The sequence below is a fragment of the Macaca thibetana genome, chromosome 1 (assembly GCF_024542745.1).
Source record: "Macaca thibetana thibetana isolate TM-01 chromosome 1, ASM2454274v1, whole genome shotgun sequence".
Classification (NCBI taxonomy): Eukaryota; Metazoa; Chordata; class Mammalia; order Primates; family Cercopithecidae; genus Macaca; species Macaca thibetana.
The window spans coordinates 108,467,665-108,493,541 of record NC_065578.1 but is presented as its reverse complement, the minus strand read 5'-3'; the positions used below and the strand labels follow the sequence as shown (position 1 = coordinate 108,493,541).

General features: G+C 46.9%; 3 protein-coding genes and 1 non-coding gene across 12 annotated transcripts in view; 1 reads left to right on the top strand and 3 right to left on the bottom strand.

Moving 5' to 3' along the window:
- Positions 1 to 1,246, bottom strand: part of ELAPOR1 (endosome-lysosome associated apoptosis and autophagy regulator 1) — an 86,701-nt gene extending 85,455 nt beyond the window's left edge. For 2 of the 7 annotated variants that reach the window (XM_050745500.1, XM_050745533.1), the window contains exons 1-2: positions 1,214 to 1,246; positions 799 to 998 (exon numbers count right to left, since the gene is read on the bottom strand). In XM_050745500.1, the coding sequence (XP_050601457.1) occupies positions 799 to 945 (147 nt within the window). In that variant the 5' untranslated portion in view covers positions 946 to 998; positions 1,214 to 1,246. Of the gene's footprint in view, positions 1 to 798 lie in introns of all 7 variants that reach the window. The other 5 variants (XM_050745540.1, XM_050745541.1, XM_050745510.1 and 2 more) reach the window with 5 other exon arrangements.
- A 21-nt stretch (positions 1,247 to 1,267) lies between these two features.
- CFAP276 (cilia and flagella associated protein 276) lies at positions 1,268 to 9,874 on the top strand. 3 transcript variants are annotated; one of them, XM_050747024.1, is made up of 5 exons: positions 1,268 to 1,498; positions 7,805 to 7,921; positions 8,711 to 8,826; positions 9,170 to 9,294; positions 9,727 to 9,874. In XM_050747024.1, the coding sequence occupies exons 1-5, from the start codon at positions 1,454 to 1,456 to the stop codon at positions 9,795 to 9,797; spliced, it is 474 nt and encodes a 157-aa protein (XP_050602981.1). In that variant the 5' UTR covers positions 1,268 to 1,453; the 3' UTR covers positions 9,798 to 9,874. The 3 variants fall into 3 exon arrangements, with proteins under 3 accessions (XP_050602981.1, XP_050602971.1, XP_050602990.1); XM_050747014.1 differs by lacking the exon at positions 1,268 to 1,498 and adding an exon at positions 2,160 to 2,337; XM_050747033.1 differs by lacking the exon at positions 1,268 to 1,498 and adding an exon at positions 4,560 to 4,626.
- Positions 9,875 to 15,473: 5,599 nt separating this feature from the next.
- Positions 15,474 to 15,897, bottom strand: LOC126945773 (small Cajal body-specific RNA 2). Its single transcript, XR_007722544.1, has one exon. It is a non-coding gene; the product is annotated as a small Cajal body-specific RNA 2 (non-coding RNA).
- A 2,371-nt stretch (positions 15,898 to 18,268) lies between these two features.
- TMEM167B (transmembrane protein 167B) lies at positions 18,269 to 24,473 on the bottom strand. Its single transcript, XM_050747126.1, has 3 exons — positions 24,328 to 24,473; positions 22,181 to 22,312; positions 18,269 to 20,768 (listed from the first exon to the last, which is right to left on the bottom strand). Exons 1-3 carry the CDS (start codon positions 24,335 to 24,337, stop codon positions 20,686 to 20,688), a joined length of 225 nt encoding a protein of 74 aa, XP_050603083.1. The 5' UTR covers positions 24,338 to 24,473; the 3' UTR covers positions 18,269 to 20,685.
- Between the last annotated feature and the right edge of the window lie 1,404 nt (positions 24,474 to 25,877).

Genomic DNA, 25,877 nt, shown 5'->3' with positions numbered 1-25,877 from the left:
AAAAGATATTTTTGGTTATAAGACATTGACTACCTATTGTCTGAATTCTGCTTCCAACATTTTGGAAATACCTTGAAAAAGACTTTGACATATGTTAGCAGAAGTCAGAGAGGAGACCAGAGGTTGGCAGAACACAAGATATTGAAGAACGCAAAATCTGCAGAAAGGTGAGTCGTGTGCTGTCAGGTACACTAAACATAGTACGCTGCGGGGAGGCCAAGCTATAAGGAGAAGCCACATTTAACAGTCTTCACTAACCGATGTTTAACAAACAAGGAACTAGAGAGCTGGGATCCTATCATCCCTCTCGCACATCTCCCACCTTCACACTCGGTTTTGTGTAGCCATGATAAAATCACTTCGCTCCGGTACTTTTTTCTGGCCTTCCTAACTCCTTTCCTCTCCCACTACTCTCCTTTCCTCTTCCTATTTTGCCTCTCTGTGCATAATCTTTTGTTGTCAACCACTTTTAAGATGAATTCATCCCAGCTGGAAAACAACTCGTCTTCCTCCCTCATTCTGAGTTCAGGTACCCAGGTAGCTCCCCTTCTTGGGGCTGGGACCTTTCTCGCTGAGCTCAGCATCCCAAGCTGTGAGGTTGATCTATCCGTGAGTCCTCCAATGTGCTGGCCTCCTCATGACGCCAGACTGGCTCCTCTTCCCTCCCCCCATGCCTCATCCCCAAAGAAATCTAAACTCTGTGGCGTCTGAAACTCTCTGCGCCTGTGTCCCCAAGGTCTCCGCCTGGATCCAAGACTTTTGTGACCAAAGCGGGGTCGGGTAGGGGGGCGGCAGTACCTCTTTGCAAGCGTGAAGCTCCGGTCCGGTTCCCTGGGTCACCTGGAAGGCGGTCCCAGCCCAGAGCAGCAGCCGCAACAGCCAGGGTGTGCGCCTCTCAGTTGTTCCCCTGCCTCTGGCGGAGAGACGGTGGCCAGGCTCAGCCATAGTGTTGTCCTGAGTGAGCGGCAGTAGCGGCTCAGGTGCTGCGGCTGCTGCTTCTGCTGGCAGAAGGCGGAAAAAAAGGGGAGGGAGGTACACAGGGAGGGGATGCAAGAGGCCAGGCTCGCTCCAGTCACCTCCCTACGGCTACGCCAACACCGCCCATCCTTCCTCCTCCCTCAGTCCTCTCCTCCTACCCACGTCGCCTTGACAACCGCCTCCTCTCTGGCTCTGCGCGGGTGGGGCAGGGACCACGCGCGCCTCTGCCGCTCACCTGCGGGTCGCCATGGCAGCCGCCGCAGCTGGTGCGCGCGGCGTGGGCGCGGGAGAGCGCGCGCCGGGTGTGCGCAACCGGCCCAACAGGCATGCCCCGGGCTCGTGTGAAGAACGCGGTGGAAGCATCCTCCAGGCCAGCGCCAACAAATTTCCGTTTTCTACAGCCCTTTCGGGCTAGGGGTTATTTTATGAGCATATCTGATTTTGTACACGTGGCATGTGAACCGAGAGAAAGAAGATGGAGAGAGCACCCTCCAGAAGTCGTCGCCTAGAAGAGGCCCCAGTACGTGTTCCCTCCTACGAAGGCCACTCCTGGAGATCTTACATCCCGCCAAATCCATCCGTGCTTTTACAACCGGCTAGATGAGAAGCCCTGACACTGCAGTTGATCGGAGTTTAAGCAAGGAGTTTGCCTTAGCCGCAATTTTCCAAGTACCGCACGTGCCCCCCCCACCCCACCCCCCGCCCCCCGACAAAATTTTTCCTATTTTTTGTAGAGACGGGGTTTCGCCATGTTGCCCAGACTGGTCTCGAACTCTTGGGCTTAAGCGATCCGCCCGCCTCCGCTTCGCGAAGTGCTGAGATTAGAGGCGTGAACCACCGCGCCCGGCCCTCTTTGGTCTCTTGACATCCTCATTCTCTCATGGCTTTGAAAGCCTTTTGTTAGGTGCGAGCCAGAAGGAAATTTCTGGGTCATCTTTAAGGACTTCTTTCCTCAACTGAAATCTTTTGCAGAAGTCGTGATGGTGAGCGGCCCGCGCTTTTCCGCCGAGGCTCAGGAGTGCAATTCCAAGGCTCGGGGCCCACTCAGCGGCGCTTTCCCTCTGCATTCCCCGGAGCATCCTCCCCAGAGGCCTCCCGCGGTCAGCCGCCAGGTGGCGCCCTCCTCGGAGGGAATTCCTCTGTCTTAGATGGCTGGGCAGTTGCCTGGCAACCGAAACCAGCGTTTCAAACAATTGGGACCCGGGATCATATGCGAGTGAGGCTGTGCTGCGGCTGAGCGGACCTCCCATCCCTCTTAGAAGAGTTAGGCATTTAGCCATGCCTCCGACCCGGGACCCTTTCCAGCAGCCTACATTAGATAACGATGATTCCTACTTAGGAGAACTGCGGGCTTCCAAGGTACTGTGGTTTCTTGCGCAGATTCCTAGTAGGGTCACCGATAGTCTTCTTTCTGTCAGTGTGATGGGCAGAGATGGTAACATAAAGCACTCTGGTGAAGACACTCAGTCGGGTACCAGAGAAGTCTGTTTTCTGCCTGCCTCCCTATCTCCATATTCAGGTTGGCTAACGTTTCAGAGGAGTTTTTGAGCAGGGGAAAGTAGAGCTCTAGTCTAGAAGAACAAGGGGCTCTGGCAACTCAAATCAATTGTGAGTATAAGTTATGGCAGGGCCCAGGTTCCTTCAAGCTACCCATTTCCCTGTTGGGAAGACTGTTCTCTGAAGAGAAATGAGATATGGAGTGGGAGAGAATCCTCTGAAAGTCACCAGAGGTCATGCTTTATACATCTGTGTTCACACTGTCTCTGTCTTCTGGTTAACACCACAATGTGTTTGTTATGTGTGTGTTTAGCATGATGGTGGTCACTGATTTAGGAACTTAGATGATCTTTTTTCTGGTAGGAGTGATTGGGATATTTGAAGTGGTGCACAATAAGATGAATTAAGTGGTAATTGTTGTCTAATAACAATATTAAGAGCCCCTTTTTATTTATTCAATACTTATTTACTATAATCCAGACACTCTGCTAGACACCAAGGATATATAAATAAATTAGATGTAGCTTCTGCTGTTAAGGAACTCTAGTAGTAAAGATAGACCGACAATAGCAAAAATGCTTGCACAACAGCACATGTTGTGACAGAGTTGTGTGTAGGGTGCCGTGAGAACCAGGAACTTAAAGGAAAGCTTCACAGAGCAGATGCATTTTGATGTCCAAATATGAGTTAGGTAGGCCAGGTGAGGGAGTGGGTAGAATATGAGTTAGGAAGAAGGAAACAGGAACCAGATATGCAAGGCAAAGGGAGCAGCAGGTGCAAATACATGGAAAGGAGAGAGAGAATGGCTTGTCTGGGGAACTGCAAATAATCCAGAAGGGCTGGAGTGCAGGCATGAAATGGAGGCACTCAGAGATCAGAGCTGGGAGATGCCCTTGGTGGGCTGGGTATGCTGTGTACACCATGCTAGCTAGCTAGCTATGGTTTCATTCTAGATATGTGAGGAATCATGGTGGGATTTTTTTTTTTTTTTTTTTTTTTTTTGAGACAGGGTCTCCTTGCTCTGTCACCCCAGCTGGACTACACTGGTGCAATCTTGGCTTACTGCAGCCTCGAACTCCTGGGCTCAAGCAATTCTCTCAACTCAGCCTCCCAAGTAGCTGGGACCACAGGTGGTGCCACCACACCTGGCAAATTCTTATTTTATTTTTTTGTAGAACCAGGATCTTCCTTTGTTGCGCAGGCTGGTCTCAAATTCCTAGCCTCAAGTGATCCTTCTGCTTTGGCCTCCCAAAGTGCTGAGATTACAGGCATGAGCCGTAGGTCCCAGCCCCATAGCAGGATTTTAAGTACCAAGTGACACAATCAGATGGGTGTTTTAGGAAGCACAAGTGGCAGCAGACTGGATAGGATGAGAGTGAGACAAGAGGGATCAGTTAGGAGGCAAGTGAGGCGATCTCCAGGAGGAAGAGTAATGGATCTACAGCAGTACCACAGGGGATGGAGATCAGGTGCAGATGTGAGAAAAGTGCACAGGGCAGGACTGACAGGACCTGGGAACTGACTGGATACGGGCCCAAGAGAGGAGGTGAGTCTAGGATAACTGCTAGGTTCCTAAGGGTTTAATTCTGAGGGTTCACTGAAATGGGGCATCCTGGGGAAGCAGGTTTGGGGAGAAAGATGTTGAGAGACATCAACTATGTAGACGTTTTTGTAGTCTACTGTGGGACATTTAAGTGAAGATCAATAGTAGGCAACAGGGTTGAGAGTTCTGGATTGAAGATGTATGATGGAGCTGTGTATCCATATGAGCTACGGTATCCATATAGTAGTTGAAGCCACGGAAGGGAGTCAGCTCATCCAGTGGATGTGAGCATAAGAAAAGTAAAAACGAGACCCTTGGAGAATAGCACTGTCTAAGGGACAGAGAGAAAGTGGAGCTGAGACAGTAGTTGAGAGATAAGGGCCAGAAATAAGAGGAAAACCCAGAGGAGCTGGGCCCACACAGCATGGTGTGGGCATTTGAGGGAATCAGCATTATGATGTCAGAAACAGCTGAGTTCAAATAAGATCAGGCCTGGAAAGGATCCACCTGAACTGGCCACAGAGTTCACTGATAACTAGCAAGAGCAGTTTTAGGGGGTGCTTGAGGCAGAGGCCAGACTACAGTGAGCTAAAGAGTGTATGGGAATGGTGAGTGAGGAAGTAGAGTAAATATTGACTCCTGAAAAGGTCTGGTTGTGTAGGGAAAGTGATAGGCTGGTAGCTAGACCATGACAAAGAAATGAAGAGAGGCTTGGGTCAGAAAAGAGCATATGCAGAATGGTACAGGTCTCAGAAGCACGGGGAAGTGTAGGTCCGGGGAGTAAAAGGGACTTTCCTTTCCCTGAGATGGAAAGAAAGTGGATGTAAAGATGACATTCGTGCTTGACAGTCTGGACTTTCTCAGTGAAAGACAATCTCATCCTTCTGCTGACAGAGATGACAAGGTTTAAGTGGTCTTCAAGGAGAGTGGGAGGAGTGCTGCTCAGGGCCACATCAAAGGATAACTGAGCCTATGCTGGCATCAAATACCTGTAGCTTTCTTTCTTTCATACTTCATTATTCTTGGTGATAGCACAGTGGCTGATACACACTGTTCAATTAAGGTATGACTGTAATTCCAGGCGTTTGGGAGGCTGAGGCAAGTGGATCACCTGAGGTCAGGAGTTCAAGACCAGCCTGGCCAACATGGTGAAACTCCATCTCTAATAAAAATACAAAAATTAGCCAGATACACTGGCACACACCTGTAATCCTACCTACTTGGGAAGCTAAGGCTGGAGAATCGCTTGAACCCAGGAAGTGGAGGTTGTAGTGAGCCGAGATCACACCACTGTACTCCAGCCTGGGCAACAGAGCGACACTCCGTCTCAAAGAAAAACAAAAAAAGGTATGGCTCAAATAGCACTTTGCCATACTGGGGAGAAGGAGGATTACAATGTTGGATAGGTCTAATGAGAGTTTTTTTTTTTTTTTTTTTTTGAGATAGAATCCTACTTTTATTGCCCAGGCTGGAGTGCAGTGGCACAATCTCGGCTCACTGCAACCTCCACCTCCTGGGTTCAAGCGACTCTCCCTCCTCAGCCTCCCAAGTAGCTGAGACTACAGGCACCCACCACTACCCCCAGCTAATTTTTGTATATTAGTAGAGATGGGGTTTCATCATGTTGGTCAGGCTGGTCTCAAACTCCTGACCTTAGGTGATCTGCCCACCTCAGCCTCCCAAAGTGCTGGGATTACAGGGGTGAGACACCACACCCAGCCAGAGTTCTAATAGGTTGTTAGTTGCACTGACTGGAATTCAGTCAAATGATATATTGGATTCAACCGTTTTTTAATACCATGTGTTAGGTCAGTGTGCTAGGAGCTGGGGATACAGTGGCGAATATGGCATTTTACATATAATGAAGAAATCTGTTACATGCTTTTTACGTTCATGCCTGTGGAGCTTTATTTTTTTTTTATTTTTTATTTTTTTTATTTATTCTTATTATACTTTAAGTTGTAGGGTACATGTGCATAACGTGCAGGTTTGTTACATATGTATACTTGTGCCTTGTTGGTGTGCTGCACCCATCAACTCGTCATTTACATCAGGTATAACTCCCAATGCAATCCCTCCCCCCTCCCCCCTCCCCCCTCCCCATGATAGGCCCCGGTGTGTGATGTTCCCCTTCCTGAGTCCAAGTGATCTCATTGTTCAGTTCCCACTTATGAGTGAGAACATGCGGTGTTTGGTTTTCTGTTCTTGTGATAGTTTGCTAAGAATGATGGTTTCCAGCTGCATCCATGTCCCTACAAAGGACACAAACTCATCCTTTTTGATGGCTGCATAGTATTCCATGGTGTATATGTGCCACATTTTCTTAATCCAATCTGTCACTGATGGACATTTGGGTTGATTCCAAGTCTTTGCTATTGTGAATAGTGCTGCAATAAACATACGTGTGCATGTGTCTTTATAGCAGCATAATTTATAATCCTTTGGGTATATACCCAGTAATGGGATGGCTGGGTCATATGGTACATCTAGTTCTAGATCCTTGAGGAATCGCCATACTGTTTTCCATAATGGTTGAACTAGTTTACAATCCCACCAACAGTGTAAAAGTGTTCCTATTTCTCCACATCCTCTCCAGCACCTGTTGTTTCCTGACTTTTTAATGATTGCCATTCTAACTGGTGTGAGATGGTATCTCATTGTGGTTTTGATTTGCATTTCTCTGATGGCCAGTGATGATGAGCATTTTTTCATGTGTCTGTTGGCTGTATGAATGTCTTCTTTTGAGAAATGTCTGTTCATATCCTTTGCCCACTTTTTGATGGGGTTGTTTGTTTTTTTCTTGTAAATTTGTTTGAGTTCTTTGTAGGTTCTGGATATTGGAGCTTTATTGAGAACTAATGTGCAGTGGACTTTTTCTGCCATTCCTGCAATCAGTGACCCTTCCCTGCTTACTGGAATCTTTGTCTTACCTGCTTAGACATTGCACTCTCCTGATTCCGTCTCTGATTGCTTCTCTGGGGTCCTCCTCACTCCCAGTTATAATACTGTACAATCCTCACAAACCAGTTCTTTCCTTTTGGCCTGACTCCATTTTGCAGGCTTCAGCTACTACTTCATGTGGACAACCAATCCTTCTGAGCTCTCCTCCAACAAGTTACACCTCCAGTTTTCTACCTGTTATTTGCATTAGAATGTCTCATCTTTTCTTCAAACTCAGTACATCTAAACCTGAGCTCGTCATTTTTCCTATCTGCTCCCAACTCTTTACTCCCCTCATCCCACTCTATACCTTCTCCTATATTCCTGGCCTGTTTCTGTCAGTTCTCACTAAGAAAACTTAGGAGGATCAAGAGCCTGGGGAGTCTTGCCCCATACCATTCTTCTCTTTGCAGATGTCTGAGATTCAAATAAAACCAGATGGGGCCGGGCGTGATGGCTCATGCCTATAATCTCAGCACTTTGGGAGGCTGAGACAGGTGTATCACTTCAGGTCAGGAGTTCAAGACCAGCCTAGCCAACATGGCAAAACCCTGTCTCTGCTAAAAATACAAAAATTAGCTGGGCATAGTAGCACATGCCTGTAATCCCAGCTACTTGAGGGGCTGAGACAGAAGAGTCACTTGAACCCAACAGGCAGAGGTTGCAGTGAGCTGAGATCATGCCACTGCACTCCAGCTTCTGTGACAGAGTAAGATTCTGTCTCAAAAAATAAAACAAAAAACACAAATAAAACTGGATGGAATAAGGCGATGCTACTGAAGCTAACCACATCAGCAAGGCTTTCTGTATAACCAGGTTGTCCTGGATATGGTTTCTCTTTTGCAGAAATTGCCATACAAGAACCCAACTCACCTTGCTCAGCAGCAGGAACCCTGGAGTCGGCTCAACTCAACCCCCACAGTTACTTCCATGAGGCGGGATGCCTACTATTTTGATCCCGAGGTATCTAGCATTGAAATATTCCTCTTTGCAGCCATTTAGGGTTTTTTTTTTTTTTTTTTCCTGTCACCCAGGGTGGAATGCTGTGGCCTGATCATGGTTTACTGTAGACTGAACCTCCCAGGCTCAGGCAATCCTCCTGCCTCTGCCTCCTGAAACTATAGGCATGTGCCATGACATGCAGCTAATTTTTTTTTGAAGAGATGAGGTCTCAATATGTTGCTCAGGCTGGTCTCAAACTCCTGGCCTCAAGTGATCCATTTCAGCCTCCCAAAATGCTGGGATTATAGGCACGAGCCACTGCACCCAGCCCTTAATATTCTTTTTGAAAGTTAGTCTGTCCCTAACTGCTTCAGTACTTTTCCTTTTGTCTCTAACCCGATCCTACCAAATCCAAAGCCAAAAACCAATTTATCTGGCCTCTGGGAAGCCAGAAGACTTAAGTTTTGCTCCGGGCAGTTATCTAGAGCAAATGATTTTACAGACCTTCTCATTCTCTGATGAAAATGAGGACTGAATATAAACATGAATGAGGTAAAGTTCATTAAGCCCATATCAGGAACAATATTCCTAACTCTCCAGTGAGAGCTCACCACTCCCTAGACCTAACCCTAAGATAATTCCATATCAACCAGAGTTATCATGTACAACAAATTAGTGTGTAAGGAGTTGTGGATTCCAGGCCCAAGAGAGCCTTCACTATACTTTTGGGGAAGAGTAGAGCATAATAGAACCTGACTAGAGCAGGGATACAGGTGGCCGAGCTAACCTTGGGGGGACTGACTTCTGTAGATACCAAAGGATGACCTGGACTTCCGCTTAGCAGCCTTGTACAACCACCACACTGGGACATTCAAGAACAAAAATGAGATACTGTTAAACCAGAAGACCACACAAGATGTCTGTAGGTAAGTGGTAGAGGCAGAGCCTCTCCAGCCTGAACATGCTGCCATCCAGTCATATAAGGTAAAATGTCACCAGGAAAACGATAATCACTAGGTACTCATTTGTATACGAATTTCTGTATTTTTACATCTGTGTCTATAATATAGTTTCTGTATTTTCACTGTCTAAGATGAACAGAAATCACCCAAGATTGTGCTCATCTGTATAAACAAAATCTTTAGTTAATCTCACAGAGGTAAAAAAGGTCTTTGGCTGCTTTATTCTTGAGATCACATGCAACTACCTTGCCCTCCTCACGTTTCTATGATTGATTTCTCCACTGTTCTTCCCTACGCATTCCTCTAGAACCAAGATCCAATTCCCTGGAGAATTTTTAACCCCTCCCACTCCACCCATCACTTTCCTGGCTAACATCAGACACTGGATCAACCCTAAAAAGGAGTCCATACACAGCATCCAGGGATCCATAGGTAAGGGTTAGAAGACTGGGTAAGCAGATGAAGCAGTGGGGGTCTTTCTAAATGGACCCATGAATCAGGGATTTCAGGTGACTGGATAGTAGGGAAGATGAGGGATTTCTGTGGGTCTTGGAAAGCAGCGATTAAGTTGGCAAGTACCAGATTAATACCAGGGGATGTGCTGACTACAGAGCTAGGAAATTAATTCAATTTTTCGGAGCCTCTTTGCTCAGCCTTAGGTCTAGGGGACAAACATTTACAGCAAGGGCAAAACCCTGGGGGTGGAAGACCTATAACTACCTCCCATCAGTCCTCCATATGCCAGTTTTCCCACCTGTTATGAGAAGCTTCTCCACAGTACCCACAAATGTACTGATGACTAAAGTTTCCTAGAAAAGGCCAAGGATCTGAAATTCAGTCCACTTCCTCTTCTCTTTTCTCCAGTGTCCCCTCACACTGCAGCCACCAATGGAGGCTACTCCCGAAAGAAAGATGGTGGCTTCTTCTCCACCTAGTGTTGACAGATCCCTGAACCAATCACAGTGAAACATACTGCAGCCCACTTCCATTAAATAGATTTGTGCAAGATGAAGTCTGAAGTGTCTGTTATCCATAGATTACAAATTGCCACTTGACCTTTTTTTTCTTTTTTTTTTTTTGAGACGGAGTCTCGTTCTGTCGCCCAGGCTGGAGTGCAATGGTGCCATCTTGGGTCACTGCAACCTCTGCTTCCCGAGTTCAAGCAATTCTCCTGCCTCAGTCTCCTGAGTAGCTGGGATTACAGGCACACGCCACCATGCCCAGCCAATTTTTGTATTATTAGTAGAGACAGGGTTTCACCATGTTGGCCAGGCTGGTCTCGAACTCCTGACTTGTGATCCGCCTGCCTCAGCCTCCCAAAGTGCTGGGATTACAGGCATGAGCCACCGCAGCCGGCCTCCACTTGACTACTCTTAAAACACAGGAAGGAAATTACCCAACTTATAGAAACTAGTCCTTTGGGGTATATTTGCAACTTGGAAAATCATATCTTGCTGATTTAGGACAGAACAGCAGTCTTTGGTAGGATACAGATATTCACATTTTGTAAACTGAAGTCACTCCAACCATACAGAGCCGTCCATTCAACACTGCCAGCAAACCTTTATGTGCCAGGATCTGAGCTAAGTGTTGAGGAAACAAAAAAAGATATGAACTACTTTGTATTTTCAGAAGCTCCAAATAGCATCAGTATTTATGCTAAGATCACGCTTAAGAGATTTAGCCGTCCTGAGTCTGGGCATTTGCTAGGCTTTACTTTTCCTTGGTTCCATCTCCCTGGTCCTGACTCACCATTGTTAATCTCTAACTCTGCTATTTGTCCTTGCCTGGGAGTCAACTCCCTTTCCTTTGTGTCAATTTGTGCTGTGATATATACCCCTGATTCTTATAAATATGGTTCAAAAACCTGGTGCTTGGGTTTGCAGTACCTAAAAACTGATGTATTCAGTGATTTCCAAAATTACAAGTCACTCACAGGGACCTGCTGTGTCATAAAAAGGATTGGACAAGAATGGCAAACCTTTCAGAATATTGTATAATAGGTGTTGATGGTTCACACTTGTAATCCCAACACTTTTAGCTGAGGCAGGAGGAACACTGGAGCCCGGGAGATCGAGCCTGCAGTAAGCCATGACGGAGCCACTGCGCTCCAGCCTGGGCAACAGAGTGAGACCTTGTCTCAAAACAAGTAAATAAATAAGTAGTTTTCTAAGCTAAAAAAGAGAGAAAGGTTTGGGAAGGGCAAGTGTAAGATCAAAGAGATTCCCAAGAGTATGGTACCCAGGTCTAGGTGGCAGGGGATATACTGCCCAACTCCACCGAGAGGGCCATCACCATCAGTTTGTCAAACAGATCTGCCTGGTCACGCTGGAAACGCTCTCCCAGTCTCCCCAAGGGAGAGTCATGACCATTCCATACCAGCCCATGCCGGCCAACTCCCCAGTCATCTGCGTGGGTGGCCAAGATTGGTGCAGCAACGCTACAGGCTACCCCCATGACACCCATGACCTGGAGGGACCACCTCTAGATGCCTACTCGGTTCAAGGACAACACACCATTTCTCTGCTTGATCTGGTCAAGCTGAACCAGGTGGCAAGACAACAATCTCACTTTGCCATGATGCACAGTGGGACCGGATTCACCCAAATTGACTCCAGCTCTCCAGAGGTGAAAGGCTATTGGGCAAGTGTGGCTACATCTACTCAAACTATGGCCAGGCGCGGTGGCTAACTCCTGTAATCCCAGCACTTTAGGAGGCCGAGACAGGCGGATCACTTGAGGTCAGGAATTCAAGAACAGCCTGGCCAACATGGTGAAACCCCATCTCTACCAAAAATACAAAAATTAGCCGGGTGTAGTGGAGGGCGCCTGTAATCCCAGCTATTTGGGAGGCTGAGGCAGAATTGCTTGAACCTGGGAGGCGGAGGTTGCAGTGAGCCGACCTGGGTGCACTCCAACCTGGGTGACAAAGCAGGACTCCATCTAAAAAAAAAAAAAAAATCTACTCAAACCACGCACAAATTTACCATTCCAAATAACTTAATTGGCTGCATAATTGGCCCCCAAGGCGCCAACATTAATGAGATCTGCCAGATGTCTGGAGCCTGGATCAAAACTACCAACCCAGTGGAAGGGTCCTCTGATAGGCAGGGTACCATCACTGGCTCTGCTGCTAGTATTAGTTTGGGCCAGTATTTAATCGATGCCAGGCTTTCCTCTGAGAAGGGTATGGGGCACAGCTAGAATAGTGTAGGTTCCCTCAGTAACCCCTTTGTGCTGTTTTCCCATGATCCGACTGTGTAATTTCTGGTGATTCCAGGTTTTAAATAATTTGTAAGTGTTCAGTTTCTACACAACTTCATTATCTGCTAAGAATTTTAAAATCACATTCTCTATTCAGCTGTTAATGCTGGGATCCATATTTAATTTTATAAGCTTTTCCCTGTTTTTAGTTTTGTTTTGGGCTTTTTGGGTCATGAATTTTATTTGTCGATAAAAAATGTAAGAGTAGAATATTAATAAGTTTCACTTTAGTTCTGTAATATCAAGAATTTAAGAATTGGCTGGGCGCGGTGGCTCATGCCTGTAACCCCAGCACTTTGGGAGGCTGAGACGGGGGGATCACAAGGTCAGGAGTTTGCAACCAGCCAGTTCGATACCAGCCTGGCCAACATGGTGAAACCTGTCTCTACTAAAAATACAAAAATTAGGTGGGTATGGTGGTGCATGCCTGTAATCCCAGCTACTCGGGAGGCTGAGGCAGGAGAATCGCTTGAACCCTGGAGGCCGCAGGTTGCAGTGAGCCGAGATGGAGCCACTGCATTCCAGCCTGGGTGAAAGTGAGACTGCAGCTAAGAAAAAAAAAAAAAAATTAAGAATTAAAACAAGCTGGGCACAGTGGTTCACGCCTGCAATCCCAACACTTTGGGAGGCTGAGGGAGGTGGAACTCCTGAGGTCAGGAGTTCCATACCAGTCCGGACAACATGGTGAAACTCCATCTCTACTAAAAATATAAAAAAATTAGCCGGGTGTGGTGGTGGGCGCCTGTAACTCCAGCTACTTGGGACGCTGAGGCAGGAGACTCACTTTAACTCCAGACGGGGAGGCTGCAGTGAGCTGAGATGGGGCCGCTGCACTCCAGACTGGGCAACAGGAGCAAAACTCCATCTAGGCCGGGCGCGGTGGCTCACGCCTGTAATCCCAGCACTTTGGGAGGCCGAGACAGGCGGATCACGAGGTCAGGAGATCGAGACCATCCTGGCTAACACGGTGAAACCCCGTCTCTACTAAAAAATACAAAAAACTAGCCGGGCGAGGTGGCGGGCGCCTATAGTCCCAGCTACTCGGGAGGCTGAGGCAGGAGAATGGCGTGAACCCGGGAGGCGGAGCTTGCAGTGAGCTGAGATCCGGCCACTGCACTCCAGCCTGGGTGACAGAGCGAGACTCCGTCTCAAAAAAAAAAAAAAAAAAAAAAAAACTCCATCTAAATAAAAAAAAGTAAAATAAAAAAAGAAAGGAAAAATAATGGAAAAGAATATCGTGCAATAAATTCCCCCCTCCTCCCCGCCTTTTTTTTTTTTTTTTTTTTTTGAGACGGAGTCTCGCTCTGTCGCCCAGGCTGGAGTGCAGTGGCGCGATCTCGGCTCACTGCAAGCTCCGCCTCCCTGGTTCACGCCATTCTCCTGACTCAGCCTCCAGAGTAGCTGGGACTACAGGCGCCCGCCATCACGCCCCGCTAATTTTTCTATTTTTAGTAGAGACGGGGTTTCACCGTGTTAGCCAGGATTATCTCTATCTCCTGATCTTGTGATCCGCCCACCTTGGCCTCCAGAAGTGCTGGGATTACAGGCATGAGTCACCACGCCCGGCCTAAATTCCCATTTTTAATTAAGTTTGACAACATAATTGTCAGTAATTCAGATATGAAAGAGCTTCTTTCAGGCACTCAGGTGGAGGGTCCTTAAGCCAAACTGTTAAGAGTCCCCTTCCGGCCGGTCGTGGTGGCTCACACCTGTAACCCCAGCACTTTGGGAGGCTGCAGTGGGTGGATCATCTGAGGTCAGGAGTTCGAGACCAGCCTGGGCAACATGGTGAAACCCCATTTCTACTAAAAATACAAAAATTAGCTGGGCGTGGTGGCGCGTGCCTGTAGTCCCAGCTATTTGGGAGGCTGAGGCAGGAGAATTGCTTGAAACCGGGAGGGCAACAGAGTGAGGCTCCATCTCAAAATAAATACATAAATAAATAAGAGGCCGGGCGCGATGGCTCAAGCCTGTAATCCCAGCACTTAGGGAGGCCGAGACGGGCGGATCACGAGGTCAGGAGATCGAGACCGTCCTGGCTAACACGGTGAAACCCCGTCTCTACTAAAAAATACAAAAAACTAGCCGGGCGAGGTGGCAGGCACCTGTAGTTCCAGCTACTCGGGAGGCTGAGGCAGGAGAATGGCGTAAACCCGGGAGGCAGAGCTTGCAGTGAGCTGAGATCTGGCCACTGCACTCCAGCCTGGGCGACAGAGCGAGACTCTGTCTCAAAAAACAACAACAACAACAAAAAAAAAACAAAACAAAAAAACAAATAAGAGTCCCCTTTAACCCAGACCTTCCAATCTATTCACATATCTGCTGCCAAGTGGCTATATGAAGTTTCAGATCTCATTATTTAGAGTGGCTTAAGGAGGCAGAGGCGTGACTACCTGGATAATCATATGATGGCGGCTGACACATTAAACATCAAAAAAAGGCACTTGCTTTTAAAAACATGGACTCCTAGACCTCCCTGATAATTCTAACTCATTATATTTCAGGAGCGTCCCTGCAACATTTCATGTTCTCTTAATGGACATATATATGTATACAGACATACTAGACAGTGTGTGTATATCTCTTAGCAGCAGATGCTGCACCATGCCGTTAGCCCTGGGGATACAAGTGTCGGTAGCATACAAAAAATGTCAAGCCTGAAGAAAAACAGGGATAGTCCCAGCTACTGGGCAGGCTGAGGTGGGAGAATGGCTTGAGCCTGGGAGGTCGAGACTGCAATTAACTATGATCGCGCCACTGCACTCCAGCCTGGGAAACAGAGTGAGACTGTTTCCAAAAAAAAGAAAAACTGAAAAAGGGGCTGGGCGCGGTGGCTCATGCCTGTAATCCCAGCATTTTGGGAGGCCGAGGCGGGCGAATCACTTGAGGTTAGGAGTTCGACACCAGCCTGGCCAAACATGGTGAAACCCCGTCTCTACCAAAAAATACAAAAATTAGCCGAATGTGGTGAGGCGGGCCCGTAGTCCCACCTATTCGGGAGACAGAGATGGGAAGATCGCTTGAGCCAAGGAGGTCGAAGTTGCAGTGAGCCGATATCGCGGTTCTGCACTCCAGTATGGGCGACAGAGCAAGACCCTGTCTCAAAAAAAAAAAAAAAAAAAAAAAAAGGAGCAAAAGAAAAAAAAGAAAAACAAGGAGAAATGGGGAAGTGGCTGGAAAATAAACCAGCGGCGAACAAGGCCTCTGCGACCTTCCAGCTCCCGGGGGAGGGGCGGCGGCTTATTTACTCTTGGCCACCGCGCTCAGCGTCCCCACCCGCCGCCGGCCGTTCTCGTGCTCGCCGCTACGCCACTGGCAGCCCGCAGCCCGCAGCCCGGTGGCCGTGCCCAGATCAGAATCGCCTCGATAATCACTGGCCCGGGACAAGCCCGGCCTCGTCTATCTGATCAATTCATCATTTCTGAGCGCCGGGCCCCACAGGGCCAGCTCCAGGACCTCGGGGACCGCAGCGTTGCCGCCGCCTAAGGGGCCTCTCTGCACAGGCGCCTCGAGTGGGGGGCTTCGCAGGAGGAGAGCTTTTCATTTCGGGTCGGACCGGCGGGACTAGGGTCACGACCCGATCAAATAAGATCAAAGTGTAAGCGGGAGGAGGGGCGCAGGGGTGGGCGCACGCACTCGCCTAACACGCTCCAAGCGCGCACACTCACACACTCACGCGTCCACTCACACTCAGCCAGCACGCGCCTCCCACGCGACACCACAGCTCCGCACACAACACCCATGCTCCAGGCCACTCACCCTCCCTAAAACAGCGGAAGTCCGCTCCTCCCCACCCCCCAATCTGCGGCTTTTAAGCCCTCTACCCCCTCCCGCGCCTTGGAGGATTCTGGGAGGAACCACCGAGCACCGGCGGACGGGTCCTGAGGAACCGGGTGTTCCTCAGAGTGCGCGCGTTGCTGCCCTCGCGTGGCTCGGAGGGGAACATAGGTCCCGGGAAAAGGAGGTACTAATTTCCACCATACAGAATCCTGGTTCTTTTTTTTTTTTTTGGAGACCGGTTCTGGCCGTGTCGCCCAGTCTAGAGTGCAGTGGCGCGACCACGGCTTATTGCTCCTAGCTTAAGTGATCCTCCCACCTCAGCCACCTGAGTAGCTGGGACCACAGGAGAGTGCCACCGCACCTACCCTTTTGACCTTTGTATAACAACATATTTATAGCCATATCTTTAGTTTTTCTGTGATCTTGACTTTAATTTGTCTTCAATTTCTTTCTTCTTTCCTTCCTTCTTTCTTTTCTTTTCTTTTCTTTTTTCTTTTCTTACATGGAGTCTCGCTCTGTTGCCCAGGCTGGAGTGCAATGACCCGATCTTGGCTGACTGCAACCTCCGCCTCCCGGGTTCAATCAATTCTCCTGCCTCAGTTTCCAGAGTAGCTGGGATTACAGGGGTCCACCACTATGCCTGGCTAATTTTTGTATTTTTAGTAGAGATGAGGGTTCACCATGTTGGCCACGCTGGTCTCGAACTGCTGACCTCATGATCCGCCCGCCTTGGACTCCCAAAGTGCTGGGATTACAGGCCTGAGCCAATGCGCCCAGGCCAATTTCTTTCTGTTTTTTGTAGACGGAGTCTAGCTCTGTCACCCAGGGTGGAGTGCACTGGCGCTCAACCTCCATCTCAGTTCACTGCAACCTCCATCTCCTGGGTTCAAGCGATTCTCCTGCCTCAGCCTCCCAAGTAGCTGGGATTACAGATGCCCGCCACCACACCCGGCAAATTGTTTTAGTAGAGACGGGGTTTCACTGTGTGGGCCAGGTTGGTCCTGAACTCTTGACCTCAAGTGATCCGCCCACCTCAGCTTCCCAAAGTGCTGGGATTACAGGTGTGAGCCACCGCGACTGGCCTTAACTTTTTTTTTTTCCTTTTTCTTTTTGAGGCAGAGTTTAACTCTTGTTACCCAGGCTGGAGTACCATGGCTTGATCTCCGTTCTCCACAACCTCCACCTCCCGGGTTCAAGCAATTCTCCTGCCTCAGCCTCCCAAGTAGCTGAGATTACAGGCATGTGCCACCAGTTCCAGCTAACTTTTTATTTTTAGTAGAGTTGTGGTTTCTCCATGTTGGTCAGGCTGGTCTCAAACTCCCGACCTCAGGTGATCCGCCTGCCTTGGCCTCCCAAACTGCTGGGATTACAGGCATTAGCCACCACACCCAGCCCTTAAATTTTTAAATATGATTCAACTTCAGGATATTTATAGGTGAGTGACTTCTTTTCCAAGAAGACAGCAATCCCTGGTCGTTACCATGGGGCGCATCGGCTTCCCCAGTAGCTCCTTCTCCCTAGGGAGAAGGCAAATATTTTACCAAAGGGAAAGGTGAGGAATAGAGTACATATGTATGTATGTATTTACTTACTTATTTGTTTCAGACAGGGTCTTGCTCTGTCGCCCATGCTGGAGTGCAGTGGTACAATCACAGCTCACTGCAGCCTCAACCTCCTGGGCTCAATTGATCCTCCCATCTCAGCCTCCCAAGTTGCTGGGATCACAGGTAACATCTGGCTACTTTATTTTCTTTTTTTTTTTTTTCTTTTGAGACAGAGTCTCGCTCAGTGGCCCAGGCTGGAGTGCAGAGGCACCATCTGGGCTGACTGCAACCTCTGCCTCCCAGGTTCAAGCCATTCTCCTGTCTCAGCCTCCTGAGTAGCTGGGATTACAGGTGCGTGCCACCACGCCCAGAAAATTTTTTGTAGTTTTAGTAGAGACGCGTTTTCACCGTGTTAGCCAGGATGGTGTCGGTCTCCTGACCTCATGATCCATCAGCCTCAGCCTCCCAAAGTGCTGGGATTACAGGCGTGAGCCACCGCACCAGGCCCACACCTGGCTATTTTTTAAAAAAATTTTTTGTAGATACAGAGATCTCACTATGTTGCCCAGTCTGGTCTTGAACTCCTAGGCTCAAGCGATCCTCCTGCCTTGTCCTCCCAAAGTGCTGAGATTACAGGCATGAGCTACTGTGCCCGGCCAGATTCTGAACTATATAATATATTCAGTGCTGTCACAACGGGGTAACAGGAATGATGGTATTCACTAATGTGAACTAAAAAGGTAGGCTATGAACTGAACACAGGGGAGTATTGAACAAACTTCAATAAATTCAGCATGTGACAAATAAATAGACAAAGATTGTAGGGAAAAAACGTTTATTTTCAAGGATTTGTGCAGACAATGGTGAATAAAAATTTGTATTTCAACTATAAAAAGGAGCTGACTTCATTCCACCCTGGCCTACAGGGTTTAGGGTGATGCCAGTTTGAATCTGAGGCTATACTGCTATCCCCATTCCTCCACCTGTAAAAGATTCCCCCAGAGGAATAACTTCCTATAACTTTTAGTCAAAAATATGCAAGACACATCAAACAAAGTAATGAGTTAAACAAGTTTCTGCTTATCTGCTTAGGGAAAGTCAAGAAATAAAACAAATGTGTATTTGTTTCTTGCTGTAAATTACCTTTACCTTGTGCACTTTTTGGTACATTCTGCTATGAAAACATCTCAAAATGTGACAACACAGGAGTTTAGGTCAAGATGACCCACCCAGGAGGCTGTAAGAACTGGTTTGAACTAGTACTGTGGAATGGAACTAGTTTAAAATATGAAGCAGCTCTAAACACCAAGCTTAGAGACATTAGAAAACAAAAATCATTAAAGCTACAAAATAACAAGTGCAAACATGCTGAACCTGTTTCCAGGGAGTGACATTCCCTTTGGCCAACAGGTCCTAAACTCACACCCACAAGGTGTAACTCTCTTTCCTGTTCCACTAGATTTCCTTTCTCTCATCTCAAAGGTCTTCAGAAATGACAATGGAAAACATATGAATTGTTGAAATTTACCCTGTGGACCAATTCCTGAAGAGATAACAGCCACAACTCTGAGATGATTAGACATGTAGTGTTTACTTGATGACTTTCTGTATTTCTAGAAACCCTCAAAGCATTAAACTGCCTATTTCAAAATCTAAACTTCCTAGCAGCTTTTATTATTTGGAGTAAGCAGACAGAAGACAATTTACTGCCACACAGGAATCAACCACAGCTATCTTGTCCACCATTAAGTTTTACAATAATGGACAATTCAACTGGAAGACCCATGCCTATGCTTGCTTATAATAATTTAATTTTAGACCTACTCTTTTTTTTTTAAATAGAGAAGTTCTAGACATCCAAGAGCTGATCCTTCTGTAGATATAAGGAGGGAATGGAGAAGTCTTCCTGTCAAATGCTGAGCCATCTAAAATGGTCTGCTCAGGAGTTACTAACTCCATGGCAAAATACTTCAGTATCAGTTGCAAAGTTCTGTTTTCTTCTACTTCAGGAAACACCCTCATTTGATTTGTGGATCCTATGCACGGTTCAAACACACTGATGAATATCAGCAACTTCTCTCATTTGAATTTCTCATGTCCTTAAAGTAAGTAGAATTTCCAGAGACAACTAAAGAGTAATGCAATATGAAGAAAATTAAGAGTTGGCTAAGAAATAAAGTAATCAACTAAAAATTGCCGTAACAACTCAGACTTAAACACAAAATAAGTTTGTTGTCTTTTATAAGATGACAAAACTTCAATCTGACATCACAAATTCTTATACTAGACAAATTTACTAGTATATGAATCAATATACTAGATTTCTTTCTTCTACCCCAACTGTAAATATATTAAACAATTTTTCAATAGTTTCTTTTTCCTTAGTTGTGGCATTTAAAACTGAGTAACAGTATTTAGCACTAAGTAATTTAGAAAATATAAAAAGGTTTTATGAAATAGCAACAGTTGATTCATTTTTCATATACCATCTGATCAAGTGAAGTCTCCATTTGAGGATACTGGTGAACAGAAAAAATTTTTCGTGTCTAAGCCACTGCTTTCTGGTCTCATCACACAGATAATTCTCAAATTTTATGTAGGCCCAGATTTTCTTGGCAAAACTCAAGATACCAGCACATAACACAGCTACTTCATCTGTTCTCTTTTTGCAGTGAGCATTATGCCTCTCTTTTATGTTCCCAGATGGGTACATGAAAGATAAATTCCTAAAGCCAAAGAATATCTTGGCATTTCATAACTGTTTCCCACCCAGCATCCCCTCCCCAATTTGCCAGATCCAAATCAAAGAGTGAAAAGAAGTCTTGAAAATTCTCTCTTCAAAAGAGGTCTGAACACAGCATAGTTCCTTCCCTAATGAGCCTCAGTTTGAAAAGATCCTGATGAGGAGCTGAAGAACAAAACAAGATGACAGGTTTTTATGAAGGAGGTATGTAATCTTATCATCGAGGGGTGTAATTTATCCGGACATCATATGCACTCTGCCAAGGACTGATTTACACACAGATCAAAGGAAGCTGGCTTTCTGTAGTCCCCTGAAGCATACATAATGTTCGTGACCATGAGTTTTCCCCACATATAGCAGGGGCTGACGCTGTGGTGTCATTCTGGGGACTGATGATTTCAGCTGAACTCTCCTACACTGAGTCCAGGTCTCCAACAGGTTCTTCATCCCCGTCCCCTTGGTTGGCAGTTGATGACTTGGATACTTTGGAATTCATTTTATAAACAGGACGTAAAAGGCCATTACAACACAAGCAATTGCCACAGCAGCATGCAGCCTGGTTCCAATCACAGCGGCTAGCAGGCAAAAGAGAGAAGAAATCACACCCTGCCCTTCATATAAGTCCTCACTTTCAAGGTGATATTTTGAAGTCTCTAGTCACAGACAGACATATCAATGCTCTCAAGGACCTGGGATGTTTTTATTTTATTTTTTGAGGCAGTCTCACTCTGTCGCCCAGGCTGGAGTGCAGTGGCGCAATCTTGACTCACTGCAACCTCTGCGCACGGGTTCAAACAATTCTCCTGCCTCAGCCTCCTGAGTAGCTGAGATTACAGGCGCCTGCCACATGCCCAGCTAATTTTTTATTTTTAGTAGAGATGGGGTTTCACTATCTTGGCCAGGCTGGTCTTGAACTCTTAACGTCAGGTGATCCACCCACCTTGGCCTCCCAAAGGGCTGGAATTACAGGCATGAGCCACTGCGCCCGGCTCCCTGGCTAAATTTTGTATTTTTAGTAGAGACGGGGTTTCACCATGTTGGCCGGGCTGGTCTCGAACTCCTGACCTCGGGTGATCCGCCCACCTTGGCCTCCTCAAAGTGTTGGGATTACAGGCATGAGCCACGGCACCCAGCCTCTGGGATGTTTCTAAATGCTATCCTTATGCTTTAGGGTCTAGGTGAATATACTGTTTGTTTATATTTTGTCCTTTTTCCAAAAAAAAAATTTAGGTAGATAGGATTCCAAATGAATGTGCCTCAAACAAACACTAAAAAAAGCATCCGAGTTAATTAAATCAAACCTTAAAAGAGACTCCAATGTACCCTTGACAGAAAATCAAGAAAAATTTTCTGTAGAAAAATCTTTTTCCCACTGAAGGGAGGAATTCCACCCCAGCCTAAAATGGTTTAATGTGTATACTTTTACTCCACGGAGAATACAAAAATGATCTGGATGCTAAAATAGACAATTATGTTTTTAAATAACATATAATTTTTTTTTTTTTTTTTTTTTAAGACAGGGTCTCACCTTGTCACCTGGGCTGGAGTGCAGTGGCTCCACCATGGCTCACTGCAGCCTCAACAAGGCTCCTAGGCTCAAGCAATCCTCCCACTTCGGTCTCCTGAGTAGCTGGGACTACAGGCACGTGCCACCATACCTGGCTAATTTTTGTATATTTTCTAGAAATGGGGTCTCACTGTGTTGCCCACGGTGATCTACAACTCCTGGACACAAGCAATCCTCCTGCCTTGGCCCCCCAAAGTGCTGGGATTATAGGCATGAGCCACCACACCCAGCAAATTTTAACATTTATCTCTTCCCTCAACTTTGGAGAATGATTAATTTTACAGACTCTCAGACCCAATCTGAGGGGTTGTTTTCTAAAAATGAAACCAAATACAGTCCCAGCTCACTGTACTCCCTACTTTGTAGCTCCACACTGTCCAGAGATGGCAGTCTCTTCTCCCTGTCCAGACATGGCCTCACCTTTGTAAAACACACCCCAAACACCCTTCTTCTCTGATAGCAGCCAGGTTTTGAGACGAGGTACTTTCTTGAAGTAGGCACAGGTGCAAACAAAGAGCAAACCAAACACCAGAATCCCATCCAAGGAGTACACTGTTAAATAAAAAAGAAAAGAAAACCTTAGGTACTGATCTAGCGTGGGCCCTGTGATCCTGCCTGAGAACTCTAAGGAAGATAGTGTGTGACATAATAACAAAATAATAACCCCAACAGGCAGTACCAACACTTGACAAGAGGGAACCAGGATCCTGGGACTAACAAGATTAGTTTACTGTTCCCAAAAATTGCTTGTAGGAGGAAGGAGAATCGATTGAGCCCAGGAGTTCGAGGCTGCAATGAACTACGATCATGCCACTGCACTTTAGCCTGAGCAACACAGTGAGACCCCAACGCAAAAAAAATAAACTTTTTTTTTACATCCCCTTTACTAAAATGTCACTGGTCCCTCCCCTCACCTCTCAAGAAGTAGAAATCCTGGGCAGAAATCAGCATCCGAAGAATGACTAGCGTTGGCAATAGATTGAGACATACGAATCCTTAGAGACTCAGCACAGAGAATTTAACATGTTCTTGTTATAAATCACTCATATGATAAAGGAGAACTAGATATGTAGCCAAATCTGACAGATGTGCAACTGTTGGTGAAGAATACGTTAAGGCTAAAAGTAAAGCTTAATGAAAATTACAAGAGTAAGAATCAACATAACTACAATTTTCCTATCAGTATCTTACACTTTATGCATGATATTCTAACAAACCGAATTTCTGCCAGAATAATAACAGATTTTTCTAAAACAAAGAAAAAGTAAGGCTTCAACATAGAAAGCTTCAACTTCTTAGCTTTGTTTCTTAAATATATAAACCAAGCTCATTTCTTGTACAGGTAATCACAATGAATCACCTAATTGCAAAAAACGAGAAGATACTGGACCACAAAATGGGGGAAAAATGACTAAAATTTATTCAGCAATTACCGTGTCAAACTGCTGTCTTACTTCCTGGTTCAGATTCTGTCTTCCTCTGGTTAATGTCCCTTTTCTTACTGTGCCTAGTATCCTGAGACCTCTGACTTCCCAGAAAGCTCCAAATGAATATTCTATATAAACAGTGTCTGCCAGTTCTAACCACACTATCTACCTCTCTCCCTCCAGTAAAACTGTCTCACAGCTGGGTGTCACTAAGAAAGGGTCCAGTAAATTAACACATACACTAAGGTTTTCTGAGGAACTATACCTTTACGTGCTACCCTTTTTCTCTCATAAGTTTCTGCAGACAATGGCAAAATTCACAAGGAGGTTAAATTCGAGTCTTCAATGCCAGGTCTATGGACAAAGTACTTTTGAGAAATGCTTTCCGGAGCCCCTCAAATCATCGTAATGCCTAAAAGGCTTTCTCCTCTCCTTTCCTCTAAGGTTGACGCTAAAAATCATGAAGGCCCTCCTTCCTGTCCTCCTCTGGAATTCAGAATTCATATCTATAAAGTTTTTGAAGAGGCCTGGAAAATGAGGTCAGATAAACAGGGTGACAACTGCCTCATCATCTAGAAGAGGCAGTGTCTAAATCCACCCCTTTCAACACTAGTCAGGGTCTCCACGTGAGATCGTCCCGCCAGGGCTTTAAAATCAAAAATCTTTCCAGCATTTCTCCATAACAAGAATCTTTTGTGGGGTCTACATTTATCAGCACCCCCAAAACTGTAAGACTTGATATTCTATGTGATTTATTGGCCCTCTCCACAAAACTACGGTCCGAAAGTATGAGAACGTTGGGGGCTGGGAGGAGGAGTCTCTCTCTTCCCTGGGTCTAAATAGCAGCAGTACCTCTGGGACTGACCTCTCCAAGGGCCAGAAAGAACTAAGAGAAAGAAAAGGGAAAGCAAAGGATAGGGATAATAACTCGAGCATAAGAGGCACTGGGGGTCCTAGATGAATATGGGAAGGGGGAACCGGCGGAGGAGGATAGGGGTACAGAAGTTAGGGGCGTCGAGAGGCCAAGGGGGGCCGGGCTGGGAGGGGGCGGGGAGAACGGCCACGTCAGTCCCGGCCCCGCGCGCCACGTTTTCCCTTCGTCCTTCACTCCCACCCTCCGCTCAGGGCATCGGTTCTCACCGTTCGTCATGGCGGCTGGCCCTGGACTTGGGTAGGGGGTCCGGGTTCAGTGGTGATAGCCGCGGAGGTGAGGGAACTCGGCAGCCGCTTGACACTTCCCGATCCGGGCCCAGGCGACTGGAAGAAGCCGAGTACGCAGGAGCAAGGGCCGAGAGGCGAGCGCCGAATGCTATCAGGAGTGGCTAGCCGATTGTCGAGCTCGGCAAACAGCGTGTTTACGTAGGTTAAGAAGAACGCTATCCCGGAGGCTTCCTATTTGGCCTTGATAAGGAAATCTTTGCTGCGTGCCCCTGAGGGCGTAGTGCTGGGGCTGGCCCGCGTCGGTGTGTTTGAAAAGGTAAAGGCTTATAGTTTTGTAGTTTATTTTGCGCCGTGGCGGCTGTTGTGTGTAAGCAGCAGCCCACCTATAAGGTTTTCATCGTCGTGGGCTTCTACTTGAGAGAACTCCAGCACCGCGGGTGAAGAAGCCGCACCTGCGGCCTCGGTGACTGCCCTTGAGCGGCTCTTCCTTACTCCGGATGGAAATGTAGTTAGACTGCGTCTGAACGTTCCAAATGAAATGAGGAACCTTTAACAAAAACAAGTCGTGGCCGGGCGCGGTGGCTCACGTCTGTAATCCCAGCACTTTGGGAGGTCGAGCAGGCGAATCACCTGAAGTCGGAGTTCGAGGCCAACCTGACCAACAAGGAGAAACCCCGTCTCTACTAAACATACAAAATTAGCCGGGCGCGGTGGCGCATGCCTGTAATCCCAGCTGCTCGGGAGGCTGAGGCAGGAGAATCGCTTGAACCTGGGAGGCGGAGGTTGCGGTGAGCCGAGATCGCGCCATTGCACTCCAGCCCGGGCAACAAGAGCGGAAATTCCGTCTCAAAAACAAGCAAACAAAACAAGTCGCATCTTTCAGATCCTAAAGCACCATGTCGTCGGAAAACATTCAAATGGTTGCCTGTTTGCTCGTGTGAATTTTTCCTTTCCTTAAACTATCAGGAGAATCTCGATTGTCCCGCATTTAATTAATGCTGGGATCACCTCAGCCACTTTAACCAGAAATCGGCGATATCTAGACACCGCTCCTCTTGAGAACATTTTGACAACGTGACAAAAGACATTGCCGATCTAATAATGGGGATGGGGTGGAGGAGACAAAACTACAGATTCAGATTTGCATCCTGAAATCCTTAATTGCACACAACTCGGCCCGCTTTATGAGAGTCCGGGCGGAAGTGCGACACCGAGTCCTCCATGGCTAACTAGAGGGTTAAATTATAAGGTTACTAACCCGCCCTGCTTGTCAAGGGCCTAAAGGGACTCTGCCCCTTTCTGCTGCAGTGCCATCTGCTGGCTGCAGCCCGCTTGGTTATCCAGAGGGAAAACTGCCAAAGCATCCTCTGGAAGCTGGCCTGGAAAGGCAAGCCAAAGTCTAGTGCAGGGCAGACGCCTTGAGAAAATATACATACATGCAGAAAGAAAAAGAAAAAATAAAGGCAGAATATATACGGGACAAAACCTAGGACAAGGCCAGGCAGCCACTCAGTTTACATATATGTTTG

Excerpts from the sequence above, each read along its gene's own strand:
- CFAP276 (XM_050747014.1), top strand. The coding sequence starts at position 2,257 with ATGCCTCCGACCCGGGACCCTTTCCAGCAGCCTACATTAGATAACGAT. Across the intron at positions 2,338-7,804 it reads GAGAACTGCGGGCTTCCAAG|AAATTGCCATACAAGAACCC; the intron begins GTACTGTGGTTT and ends TCTCTTTTGCAG. Across the intron at positions 7,922-8,710 it reads CCTACTATTTTGATCCCGAG|ATACCAAAGGATGACCTGGA; the intron begins GTATCTAGCATT and ends TGACTTCTGTAG.
- TMEM167B (XM_050747126.1), bottom strand. Across the intron at positions 20,769-22,180 it reads TTGGGGTGTGTTTTACAAAG|CCGCTGTGATTGGAACCAGG; the intron begins GTGAGGCCATGT and ends TTTGCCTGCTAG.